The sequence below is a fragment of the Citrus sinensis genome, chromosome 4 (genome assembly GCF_022201045.2).
Source record: "Citrus sinensis cultivar Valencia sweet orange chromosome 4, DVS_A1.0, whole genome shotgun sequence".
Classification (NCBI taxonomy): Eukaryota; Viridiplantae; Streptophyta; class Magnoliopsida; order Sapindales; family Rutaceae; genus Citrus; species Citrus sinensis.
The window spans coordinates 12,689,897-12,703,778 of NC_068559.1; the positions used below are offsets into that span (position 1 = coordinate 12,689,897).

At 44.1% G+C, this 13,882-nt stretch overlaps 1 protein-coding gene across 1 annotated transcript; it reads right to left on the reverse strand.

The window, feature by feature from the left end:
- Window positions 1–11,769: 11,769 nt before the first annotated feature.
- LOC107174230 (uncharacterized) lies at window positions 11,770–13,882 on the reverse strand. Its single transcript, XM_052439877.1, has 2 exons — window positions 13,045–13,882; window positions 11,770–12,932 (listed from the first exon to the last, which is right to left on the reverse strand). The coding sequence occupies exons 1-2, from the start codon at window positions 13,880–13,882 to the stop codon at window positions 11,770–11,772; spliced, it is 2,001 nt and encodes a 666-aa protein (XP_052295837.1).

Here is a 13,882-nt window from a genome sequence, read left to right on the forward strand (position 1 = left end):
AGTAAATTGATGAACTTGTAATTGTTAGATAAAACTTGTTAATCGACATTAACTGGTAAATAACACATTAATCTTGTAAATCATACATACAATTAATAAATGCAACCTGGAACTTGAACAAAAAAGGGTAATTACCAGCTATTTAGGTAACAAGTTACCTATTTATTTACAATTAATGGTGGAGATTTTTCGTTCAAATCTAACGGTCCACATCCATTACGGCATCATAGAATGACCCATGTGTTAAGTAAGTCTACCATCAATGATGGTGGGTTAGCATTAAGTTTGTCAATGATATCATTAATTATGATAGGCTAGCATTAAGTTTGTCAATGACAGGCTAGCATTAATGTTGGGTTGGTGAAGACTTTTGAAGCACCCTTTGACAAACCTATGCTTGGAGAGTTGTTCCAATGTTTCCATTTATATTTTTAGGATCTTGGGTTTCTTTTAGCCTATTTAAACTCAGCAACCTTGCTATGTAAGACAATTATAGATTAATGTTATTTGAATTTGAAAGAATTATTCTTTCTTTAGTTCTTTTGAGAACTAGTGAACTTATCAAGAATTTGTATTCTTGTGTGGTTCCAAATCTAGACTTATTACTCACCTTCTCATCTACATCTTGAGTGTGGCGTCAATATCATTCTCTATACCTCTGGTTCATGTTTTCTTAAGCATTGGGTCAAGGTTTTTGTTTCACTTAAATCTATCTAGAACTTAAATTAAATGTGGGTCTCAAAGTTTCACTGTGGGATTGGCATCACTATTTGTGCAAAACGGTCCACCGGTTGCAATCTCATTCCTATATGGAATTTGTCGGGTCACTATTTTCTAATAAACAATTCATGTTTGCAAACTAATTCCTCTCTGGAATTTGTCGGCTCACCGTTTTCTAATAAACGGTTCTAGAATCGAAATTACATGCTAACCATATAAAATCAATTTGCTGTTTCAAGAATAACAATTATTCATTTGTTTCTAGAAACTTGATTTTGTCCAAAGCATCATACAGGCAAAGAAGTTATCGAAATTTAAAGACTCAAACATTGTTAATCTTGTTTATTATCATCAAAACTAATGTTATAAGAATATTTATGTCAACTAGCCCAAATCTATTTAAATTAATAGGAGCGCACGATCTTCTTCAACTAGGTTTTCCCTATTAGTCCTATTCATCAACATACCTATAAGGATTCCTTCCTCTTTGTTGCACATTAGGAGCTTTAGGTGGCTGCTGCTTTTGTGAACTAGACTTAACTATATCTATTCTCTCATTCACCTCATCAGACCTCAACTCCAAGTATTTAAATTTTTGTCCTAAGCATCATTAGAAATAGATTGATTTTGTCTTTAGACATATTTAATAACCTACAAAACAAAGTTAGAAAGCCTCCTGAACACTACCTCACATGTTTCCACTCAAGATTGATAGCATTCACACTTGTGTTTACTAAAAAATGACTTTTACCCTCTTATAAGCTCACACTCTCTTGCCTTTTTCCCATATTAAATTTTCTCTTTTAGTTCTTTATTGAACTAAATAAACTCAATCACAATTCACTTGCAACAATTCAAACTCAACAAATCAAAACTCAAACTAAGAAAGACAAAAAAGAATATGAATCTTGATGCAATTAGAATTGCTCCCCCCTTTTTGTTGAACTGCAGAAGATTGGTATAGATAAGACTTGAATAACAAGCTACTCTTTAAATTCAATGAATTTTCAGAATTTTCTTTTTTTCTTTTTTGGTTTTTTTTATTTTTTCTTTTCTGTTTCTTTTTTAATAGTTTCAATGGAAAAGAACAGAACTTGAAGGATTAGCACAAAGTTGGGGAAAAGAAGAATTAAAGAAGATGGGTTTATGGACTCAAAAATTAATAAGAAACTGGATTTTGCGAAATTAGAGAAACTAGATAAATTCAAAATAGATCAAACGTAATTAAGAACCTAACCTTTGATATTAATTGATATGAACCTTACAAAGATAAGTGAGACCATACACTCAATGAGGTTCTTTTGTCAAGGATCGTTCTAATTCAAATTCAAACAATCATAAAATAAAGATAAGAACCAATGGTATAGGAAATCTAGGGTTGATGCCACACTCAAGAAAGAATAGAAGATTGTGAATGATAAGTCAAGAAAGGACACCATAAGATGAAATCTTGATGGGTTCTAAAAGTTCTTTGAAGAACCAAAGAGAAAAGCTCTTATTATTATTATAAATTTTAATCTGAAATTTCCAATAGGATTAGATGGGTTTATATAATTGAATTTTACTAATGGAATAAGGTTTTACTCATAGCTAAATATAAAAGATCCTAAAGAAATAAAAGATCTTGCCAAAAGTACAAAGGAAATAAAAGATTTTGTTTATCCTTAAAAAAAAAGGAATAAACTATCTTGTTGATCCTAAAGTAAAAGGGATATAAAAGATCTTATTTTCAAAACAGATAGGAAATAAGATTTTGCCTGATTTCTCTTCGTAATTTAATAAGGCCTTATTTGTTCTTTGTACAAGTCTCTCCAAATCTAATTTAGAGCCCTGAACAATATTGACAAAGTATTGACTATCTTGAATTCTTAATTTAGGCAAATTGGTGTATTGGAGAAGGCATGAATTTGAAATGTGCTCAATTCATTTAATGCTTTCTTCATTTTCTTAGTTCTTGTCCTTGTTGTTGGACCTCCATGGATACTTAATAGATCTTGTGGAGCCTTAGCAACCTAGCTCTCATCATTGACTCTATTTAGATCACTCCAATTCGAGTTGAAAATGTCTAGTGGAGTTTTCTTAATCTTCAAATACTTCCAGATATCCTTAGTAAAATGACCTAAAACTAAGAACAATAACAGCATCAATAATACTTGAGGTCCAACTAATTATTTTAGTATCATTTGAATCCCATTCCTTTGTTTCACACTATCAGTTCCTTCTTAAGGCCTAGAATCAAATCCATCAACATAACCCCACAAGTCTTTTCCTTTCACAAACATGCAAAATTGAAATTTCCAAGAGAAATAGTTTTTTCCATCCAATCTGATAGACAAGTTTCCTAATTGTGATATTTTACACACTAGAATAAGAGAATAATGCCATTTAGTTGGGATATTCCACCAAAATGATTTAACTCTATGATTGAAAGTTGATATCTTTAGTCATGAACAGTACAACACTTTGCTATGATGTTATAAGAAATTTTTGAACTTTCTCTTATATATGCATGGCTCTGATATCATATCAATTAATAGAGAATAAAAAGAGATAAATAATTTTTCGGAAAGGTTGTCTCCCATTTGTTGAGATAGACTAATTCTTATAGTTGTTAGAAGATTCTGTGCAAGGTAAGTAAAATGACGAATCCCAAAATTTGGGTACAATAAATATACAACTAGCCCCAAGATTATGCTAATAATCAATTACTTGAATTATGCCATACAATTTTTCAATTATGTCATTCATTATATGATAATGTTGATAGTAGGAAAAGAGTTAGTTATTTCTCCGTTGGGTAGAGAAGATTCATCAACCCCTTCCTTTCATTTTGAAACCAACTCCTTTCTAATTTCACGAGGATCAAGAATATATTTTTTGACAATCTTACAACCACGAAGGCCTATAACTAATTTGACATAGCTTATGTTCTAAGTTCATAAACTACCCTTATGAGAATGTTGTTGAACTTTAGGCTGAGAATGAGATCTTTCTTTTTCATGTACTATAAGAACTAAACCTAGTTTTGAAACATTATTCTTGAAATCAGTCGAGGTTTTCATGAACTGTTTATTGAGGGATTCTTATATTTTAATGAAAGAATAAAATGTATCTTTAAGTGGTTTTCTTAGTGGTGGGACATAAGGTGGGTAACGTTGAGAGTTTTAAGTTTTGAAAGTTCTAATGCATTTGAAGAGGTAGTTATAAAGATTGTGCATGATTGTCATTTCTCCAACTAAGATTTGGGTGGTTTCTCCAACTCAACTAATAAGTCCGTAATTATGGATTGGGATTCGGCCTTTTGAAAGTATTACAACATTTACTGATTTATACAAATTTTTTTAAGAGCTGACAAAGTCAAATAATCTTGTATGGAATGATCATTAGAGCTTCAAATCACTCTAATGCTTTAAATTTCCTAGCTGGTGATGCAAATTTGGCTTGAAGGTTTTGGATGTCCCTATGGTTGTACATGCCTCCATCAAGTAAGAGTGATTGGTTTTTACTTTCATAAGAACCTACTGTGTCCTAATGTTGTGCATTTTCTGCTCTGTAGTCAAGGTAATCTACTGCAGCTTCAGGAATTTTTTGATGCATTCATTATTATACATCATTTTAACAACCTGGCAACTCTGGATTCTTAGTGCCTCGTAAAAATAAGACTCTAACCTCCATGTCTCAAAATGATGGTATGGCTAGATACTAAGCAACCCCTTATACACATTCGAAAATCGATAAAAGGTCACTTCTAGTTTCCAGGTGAAAAGAACTTTTTAAAGCCTATTTTTGCATGTCATCCCAGGTTTTGATAGATCCCAACTTAAGGTTTTATTTATGCTATAATTTGATTAATGCAAGTGTTGAGTACATAAAGGCACCAAGTCAGCCATGCTACTGTTTCCGCCCCGGCACGGACCATTTCAGCTAAGCGGTACGAGCAGAACACGGGGGCAAACATGAGCCGATCAGAGATGGTGCAACCAGGGGAACATACCGACCAGAAGTATATGCCGAGCCAATACTCATCCCCAGGAAAGCGGGAACACGATCCCACAAGATCGCGGTAGTTGCGCTTCTCCCAGAACGGTTGAAGGACACACGAGATCCACGTTTGCCCACAATATAACCGTTAGAGCTCCATGAGGGGCTACCACCACCCGAAAAAGGAGGGATAAGGGGCAAACGGAAAACGTGGGACAAAGGGCGGCTATAAAAGAGAAAGACATCGAAGAAGAAAGGGACAGAAAAATTGAGAGAGGGAAAACGCTGCCAAATTGCAACCAGATTAATTCCTTACAGATTTTGAACAAACTTCGTGAATCCAAATTATATTGTTTTCTTGTAAACACCTTGTGCTAACTTAGGCATCGGAGGGTTTACACCGGCAAAACCACCGGCGTCTCTGATCCATTTTTGGTGAACGCAGGTCTAGTGAGAGAAAGGAGGGTGGTCCCGGCCTTAGTGGTTCGAGCAACAGTCGATAACTTAAGCGTTGGTGAAAGGATCTGGTCGGTCTAAGGACGAGCAGATTTCAGCATCAACATTTTGGCGCCGTCTGTGGGGAGCTGAATAAAAAGCTACCACCAAATTAGTAAGTACCGGAGAAGCAGCGAGCAATTGGATATGGATGAGTCAAGAAAGGATACTTTAAGGGAGGACAATGAAACGGTGGAGACAATTACTCTCCGGGAGATTGCAAATGAAGCCCGAGAGAGGATGATGCAAGATAGACTGGAGCGGATGGAGAAACAAATGGAGACTCTCGCGGCCGTATTGTTTGAGCTGAGGGACGAGCGGAGAAGGGATTGTGAAACCCCCGTGGGAAGAGATGGAATTGGAGCAGAACCCAGCCTCCAGGGGCGTAGGGTCGGGGAAATCCCTCCGCCCGCAGACCAACCTAACGGAGTGCATCCCCACCGAAGTACTGGTCGGGTCCCAGGGGAATACGTGGATGAAGGGAGAGACCAAACTCGCCCCGGATGGGTACTGGAAATAAATGGCCGAGGGGCCAGTGTTGATGAGGGAGAGCTCAGACAGCGGTTGCAGAATGTCGAGCAGGAGCGTGATCAGATAGCTGCACGTGATCCTGATCGTGCTGTAGAATTGGAGGGGGAGGTGCGCAGATTGGCGCAGGTGATAGAGGAGATGCAGGGCAAGAGGAAACCCCCGAGCTGGAGGATAATGCTAGATGAAGAATCCCCGTTATCCACTGAGATCATGAGTACCATAATCCCAAGGGATTTCCGCTTCCCCGACCTCAAATACTCCGGGCGAAGTGACCCGTTGGTGCACATTGAGCGTTTCAACGACATGACGGGTGTGCAGGGGTTGACACCAGCTCAGAGGTGCAGGGTGTTCCTGTTGACACTAGAGGGACGAGCCCGAGAGTGGTACCGCAAGCTTCCCCGAGGAGGAATTAAGGGTTATGAGCAGATGTGCCTGGAGTTGGCCGAGCAGTTCCGAGGGGCAGTGGCCCCAGAAGATGACATGATGGAATTGATGGGGATGAAGCAGGAGGAGCATGAATCCCTTCGAGATTTTGTAAAACGATATCACCGAGCCGTGCTGGATCTGGGGACTTTTAACCACCCACAGGCGTTGAGGGGATTAAAAGAAGGTGTGAGAATCGGCCGATTGTGGTATAACTTAAGAAGCCCCCTCGTACAGAATTACTCGTCGGGATATGAGCAGGCGAGACGAGATATAGAAATCGAAGAAGAGAAATCGGCAAGAATTAAAAGTGAACAGCTGGAAGAGCTGAGACGAAAGGAACGGAGAGCCCCGAAAGGGTGCGGGTCGGGAAAGCGAACGGGAGAATCTTCAGTGATGGGCGGAATATCAGCTCGTTCCCGCCCATACCCCATAGCTCCGAGAGCACAACAGTTCCAACACAGCCGGGCTCAACCTCCGCGCCCCCCGATCCCAGAACGGCAACGAGAATTCAGGCAGATGGCTGCCCACCCTTACCACAGCACTCCCAGAGGATTAGGTGCAACTAATTACAGGTCTGGACGACCCGAACAGATACCGGCTATGCCAGCCCGAGGTGACATTCATGATAGCCGAGCAGTGCAGCTAGTAGACCAGAGCTTGGCCTATAAGCAATACACTCCATTAAAGATCTCCATGGAGGAATTGTATGAGAGGATCGAAGGACGAGGCCTGCTGTACCCTCCTCCAGCCCTAATAACAAAACCGACTCACCGACGGGACAAGAGCCGATTCTGCAAGTTCCACGACACTCACGGTCATACTATCAGCCAATGTCGTGACCTGAAGATTCAGGTGGAGGATTTAGTGAGGAACCGATACTTGGACGAGTATGTAGATGGAGTGTCCCCTGTCATGGAATCACAGTACACACGGGATGAAGGAGTCGAGAGGGATTTGGAACGTGAACAGCCGACCATCCGTGTGATAGCAGGAGGGCCAACATTGGCCGGGGATTCAAACAGAGCACGGAAGAACTATGGGAGGTATGCCATGACTGGCAGAGAGGTGCTTCTAAATTTGCCAGCAGCCAAGAAGGCAAGAGTGCGGCAAGTTCCCATCATGTGGACGGAGGATGACGAAGAGGGCATTTTGTATCCTCATGAGGATGCACTGGTGATTAAAGCATTGGTTGCTAGCACAGAATTGAGGCGAATACTGGTGGATACGGGCAGCTCAGTCGATATTCTGTTTAAGTCGGCCCTAGATGATATGGGGATTTCAGATTTAAAGCTGGAGCGGACAAACACATCATTAAAGGGATTTGGAGGTGGACGATTAACTCCCACGGGGGTCATTGAACTCCCAATTACTGTGGGGACAAAGCCCTTTGAAAGAACGATGATGCTGGACTTTGTCGTGGTAGAGGAAAGAAGTCCTTACCAGATGATATTGGGGAGACCCTTCATGAGGATAAGCCAATGTGTAATGTCCACGCATTATCTGGCGTTGAAATACAGAATAAATGGAGTTGTGGGTGTAGTAAAGGGCGACCAGAGAATGGCCAGGAGCTGCTATGCTACAGCGGCCAAGGAAACGCTGCAGGTTACCTCTCTAGATAACTGAGGAGATTCAAGAAATGGTCGCCAGGAACCTGTTGAGAAGCTGGAGGAAGTTGTTGTAAGCAGGAGTGACCCTAGCAGAGTTGTTAAGGTCGGATCAGAATTGGGCGAAGCAATAAAGGCCGAGCTGGTGAAGTGTCTACAGTCCCATGCAGATATATTTGCCTGGTCTCATGAGAGTATGCTAGGTATTGACCGCGGGATAGCTTGTCACAAGCTGGCGGTTAAGAAAGGGGCAAGGCCAGTGAGGCAGAAAAGGAGGTGCTTTAACCATGAAAGGTACGAGGCCATAAATGCCGAGGTGGAAAAGCTGCTGAAAGCAAGATTTATAAGGGAAGCCAAGTACCCGGAGTGGATTTCCAATGTGGTACTGGTAAAGAAGGCCAATGGGAAATGGAGAATGTGTGTAGACTTCACGGACCTCAATAAGGCATGCCCGGAGGACAGCTTTCCCCTACCAAAAATAGATCAGCTGGTGGACTCAACCGCGGGTCATAGTCTGCTCAGTTTCATGGATGCCTTCTCCGGATACAACCAGATACCCATGAACGAGCAGGATGAGGAAAGCACCACCTTTATAACTAACATGGGTCTGTTTTGTTACAGGGTGATGCCTTTTGGCCTGAAAAATGCAGGAGCTACCTATCAAAGGTTAGTGAACAAGGTCTTCAAACCATTGATCGGTTACACCATGGAAGTATATGTGGACGATATGATCACCAAGTCGAGGGAACCGAGAGATCATGTGAAGCACCTGGAGGAGACTTTCGAATTGCAGAAATGTGCATTTGGGGTCGGCTCGGGCAAATTTTTGGGGTACCTGGTGAGCCATCGGGGAATTGAAGCCAACCCAGAAAAAATACGGGCGGTAATAGAAATGAGGTCCCCACGAACAGTTAAGGAGGTGCAGAGCCTTACGGGGAAGTTGGCAGCGTTGAACCGATTCATTTCGCGAGCCACTGATAAGTGCCACCCTTTCTTTCAAGTCATAAAGAAAGGGAAGAAGATGGAATGGACACCGGAATGCGAGGGGGCATTTGGACAGCTGAAGGAATACCTAGCCCGCGCCCCGTTACTGTCAACTCCGAGAGAGGGTGATCAGCTGCTCTTGTACTTGGCAATCTCTAAGCAGGCTACCAGCTCGGTCTTAGTCAGGGAAGAAGAAGGGAAGCAACACCCGGTATACTACACAAGCAAGGCCCTGGTGGACGCAGAAACCAGATATCCGCTAATGGAGAAGTGGGCGCTGGCTTTGATAACGGCAGCACGCAAACTCCGACCATACTTCCAAGCCCACCAGATCGTTGTGATGACTGACCAGCCACTTCTGCAAGTGCTTCAAAAACCAGATGTGTCTGGTCGGTTAGTAAAATGGTCCGTGGAGCTTAGCGAATTTGACCTGTCCTACAGGCCCCGAGGAGCAATCAAGGCCCAAGCCCTGGTAGATTTCATGGTGGACCGTGTTGAACCAGGGGAAGAGGTCCAAGAGAAACAACCAGCAGAGCAAGAGGATTCAAAAGGGATATGGCTGGTAATGGTTGACGGATCATGTAGTGAGCAAGGATCCGGAGCAGGAGTTGTAATACGGAGCCCAGAGGGAACCGAGATAACATATGCGGTGAAGTTCGAATTTCAGCTCACAAACAACCAAGCTGAATATGAGGCCTTTCTCACCGAGCTCGGACTTGCACACGCTCTAAGAGCAGAGAGGGTAGAAATCTGAGCAGATTCCCAGCTGGTGTGTAATCAGCTCAATGATCAGTTCCAAGCAAGGGGAGAGAAGATAGGTCTTTATTTAAAGAAGGCCAAGCAAATGGTTAGGCTTTTCCAAGCAGTGGAGGTAAAGCAGATATCCCGGAATGAGAATTTCCGAGCCGATATGCTGGCTAGGATGGCAGCCATTGCAGATCCCAAATTACCGAAGTCAGTTCCACTAGAGGTAAGGACCTCACCAAGTATTGAGGAAGAAGCAGAGGTGATGAGAGTAAGTATTGGAGAATCCTGGATGGACCCGATTCGCGCATATGTCCGCGATGGAGTTTTACCAGAGGACAAAAGGCAAGCAAGAAAATTAAAATGCCGAGCAGCAAGGTATACGCTACTGGATGGAGTGCTGTACCGCCGAGGGTTCACCTTGCCCCTTTTGAGATGTTTGGATAACGAGGAGGCGGATTATGTGTTGAGAGAGATTCACGAGGGAATATGCGGCAATCACTCGGGAGCAAGAACTTTAGCCTTCAAGGCACTCCGGCAAGGATACTTCTGGCCAACCATGCACCAGGATGACAAAAGGATGGCCAAGAATTGTAAAACATGCCAAAGCTTCTCCGAGGTTCCTACACAACCACCGGAGAAACTGACGGCTATGACATCCCCATGGCCTTTCGCTCAATGGGGAATCGACTTGATTGGTCCATTACCTAAGGGACGAGGAGCGGCGACACATGCAATCGTGGCAATAGACTACTTCACCAAGTGGGTGGAAGTAGGAGTCCTCAGCCAGATCACAGAGAGGAAGACAACAGATTTTATTTGGAAAAACATCATCTGTAGATATGGGATCCCCTACGCCATCATCACAGACAATGGGAGGCAATTTGACAACGGCAACTTCAGGGAATTTTGCCGAAACCTGGGGGTGGACCTGAAGTTCTGTACCCCCGCACTCCCCCAGGCAAACGGGCAAGTGGAAGCAGCCAACAAGGTGATAAAGAAGCTCCTAAAGACTAGATTGGGGGAGAAGAAGGGAGCTTGGGTTGACGAGCTACCAGGGGTACTGTGGGCCTACAGGACAACTCACAAAACCGCCACAGGAGAAACACCGTTCGCTTTAGCTTTTGGTCATGAGGCGGTAATCCCAGCAGAGATTGGAGTGGGGACACATAGAACGGAACATTTCGTTGAGGAGCAAAATGACGAGCAGATCTGCTTAAGCCTAGACCTACTGGAGGAGAAAAGGGAAGGGGCCTCGCAGAAAGTGGCCCAATGTCAGCAAAGGGTCATGCGTTATTACAACAAGAATGTACGCGTGAGGCAGTTCCGAGCAGGAGATTGGGTACTTAGGAAGGTGAACTAGAACACCAGGAATCCTAACCATGGCGCTCTTGGCCCAAAGTGGGAAGGCTCATACCGAGTGATATGAGCCACTGGACCAGGAGCATATAAATTAGCGTGCCAAGACGGACGAGACGTGAAGAGGTCATGGAACGCCAAACACCTGAAGAAGTATTTCCAGTAAGCAAAATGCTCTATTAAATCCTCACTCCGGCAAGTTATTTCTGTTACAATGCCTGATGGCCTGTCGCACATGCATATATTCTATGTTTTTGTAATACATTCAAATTTCAATAAAGATGAATTCAGCATGAAATCCCCCTGCTAGCAAGATCAATAAAAATTTCACTAAGACAAGTACCACTTCTGCTCGGTCAACGAAGATCAGCAGCTAAATTCTCGAAAGTTCACTAAGGCAAATCAGTGCCTACTTCTGCTCGGTCAACGAATGACCAGCAGCTAAAGCTACGAACACTCTCCTAGGGCAAGTGCCTACTTCTGCTCGGTCAACGAAGACCAGCAGCTAAATTCTCGAAAGTTCACTAAGGCAAACCAGTGCCTACTTCTGCTCAGTCAACGAATGACCAGCAGCTAAAGCTACGAACACTCTCCTAAGGCAAGTGCCTACTTCTGCTCGGTCAACGAAGACCAGCAGCTAAAGCTTCGAAAATTCTACTAAGGCAACAAAGTGCCTGTTTCTGCTCGGTCAATGAAAGACCAGCAGCTAATTCTACGAGAAGTTTACTAAGGCAAGTAAATACCTACACCTACTCGGTCCACTAAGGAACCAGCAGGCAAGATCAGATAAGTTGTGCAATTATTTTGCAGAAACAGTCTATGAGTAGACATTAGACAAGGGAGCCAATAAAGAGCATCTGAAAATTTATTAATGTTCAGTTGGTTACAAAACTAATGAAAATCTAAAGTCTATACAAAAATAGACCTAAGGATTAGGAGGGTCAACGGCTTCAGCAGGTGAAGGATCAGTTGTCCCAGGAGGTGAAGGATCAGCAATACTGGGAGGAGGCGGCATGGATCCTTGTCCCGTTTCAAAAGCACGTCCCCCAGCTCCCCCCTCCTGCACCTCATATAAAGGAGCCTCCACCTGATTCAGCTCGCCTTGCTCCTTATCTCCCTGGCCGACCCCAGCCATGTACCTCTCCACTCCAGCCTCCAGCTTGCTCATATCCAGCTCGGGATATTCTTCCTTAAGCACAGACATGATGCACTTATAGGAGAAGGCAACCCCAGAGTCATACTCGGCATCCAGCCGATCGTCCACATCAGCAGATTTGCCTTTCTCCTCAGCCAGCTGCTCACCCAAGGATTTGATTTCCCCCTCAAGGGCAGCCCTCAGAGTATCCCTTTCAATTTGAGTAGCCTGAAGATCATATCTCAGGTCACCCAACTCGCCCTCAAGCTTGGAGGAAGTGGACTCAGCAACAGCAACTTTCTCCTCAAGCTCCGTAAGCTGTTTGTTAAGCTCGGCCAGTTTCTCCTTGGAGCGGTCAGCAGATTCAATTTTCTTTTTCAACTCTTGGTTATCAGCCTGGAGCTTCTTCTCATGACGAGCGGACCCGATCTTGTAGCACGAGACCATTGTGGCCAGCCTGAAGGAGACTCTCTGAACAGAAGCGGCCAACTCGGAGAGGCTCATGCTCTCGATGTCCTTCACCATCTTGGGCCCAACCGACTTTTTATAATCCTTCTGATATGGGCTCAGGTAGTCACCTTGATCCCGAGATGGAAGAGGAGAAGATCGGTCCCCAGACTGCAAGCTGACCTCAGGATTCTTGTCGGAAGTTTTCTCCCCACCACTCTTACGAGGTGGAGGAGGGGGCAGAGCAGGAACAAGCGCCTTGGAAGGACCGACGCTGGGTTTCTTCGGAGGAGGAGGAGGGTTGCTGGAGCTACTCGGGCCCCGACCACGCTTCCTGCTCATCGTGCTGAGGATCTTGTTATCCATCCCGGCAGCTATGTCCACTAAGCCCGAGCCGACCAAACTTGTTGGTGACAGGAGGTCTTGGCAGGTAGACGCGTTCAATAGAGCCGTTTCCACCTGAAGCAAAGGCCGATCTTCAAGCCCCCCGATCAGACCCCACGACTCTGAAATAGGACAGAAGGTTAAAGAACTCAATAAGTAGCAATCTAATTAAGAATACAGGCAAAAATGAACGACCTGGGGTGACAAAATGGGTGGGAAGATAAATGTCCCCACCAAGCGACCGAACCGCTGGACACCAGTTCCCTCCAGCAAAGAAGAATTTATTCTTCCAAATTTTACATGAAGATGGAAACCCAGTGATCGGTTTCCTCTTTGCGGAACTGGACATGAAATAGTACCAGCCTGCCTCCTTCGGGCTACTCCGCAGCTGGTACAGATGCTTCACTTCAACAAGAGAAGGCTCCTCCGACCCGCACCTCTCCCACAACACAAACATTGCCGAGAGAACCCTCCACCCATTTGGGTGTAGCTGACCTGGGGCCAGGTGCATACCGCCTAGTATCTTGGCAAAGTAGGTTTGAAGGGGCAGCCGAGCTCCTAGTCTGAAACTCTCCAAGTGCATCGTCACATACCTATTCGGAGGACGACTAGGGAAATCACCTTTTCCAGGAACTACAAGAAGAACCTCGTTGGGGATGTTATAGAGGTTCCTAAGTTTAAATAGATCAGTGGGGGTGGTAGCACAAGCCATGAAATCAATAGGGTAGGAATCAGCCTCCACCCTATGGCCTAGGTTCCTTTTCTGAGCAGGTCTGCTCGGTTCAGAACTGCTCCCCTCACCATCACCAACTCCTTCAGGGATCCCAACCCCACCAAAGCTGTGGTTCTCACCAGAGCCCGACACAGGTCCACCTCTATTCCCTACAAGCTCCAGTTCGGGGGAAGAAGAGATAACCAAAGGGCGTGGGTATTCAAGGGTATCCCTGCCATGGGGAGGACCTACACTACTGGAGGGGCCTAAGTAATCAGTGGGTATTGGCACATTGAGGCCCGAGTCCCCTGACTCTTCATCACCCTCATCAACAAGTAACTTTCTTTTCCGGTTTGACAT

Excerpts from the sequence above, each read along its gene's own strand:
- LOC107174230 (XM_052439877.1), bottom strand. The coding sequence starts at position 13,882 with ATGTCAAACCGGAAAAGAAAGTTACTTGTTGATGAGGGTGATGAAGAG. Across the intron at positions 12,933-13,044 it reads TCCAGCGGTTCGGTCGCTTG|AGTCGTGGGGTCTGATCGGG; the intron begins GTGGGGACATTT and ends GTCCTATTTCAG.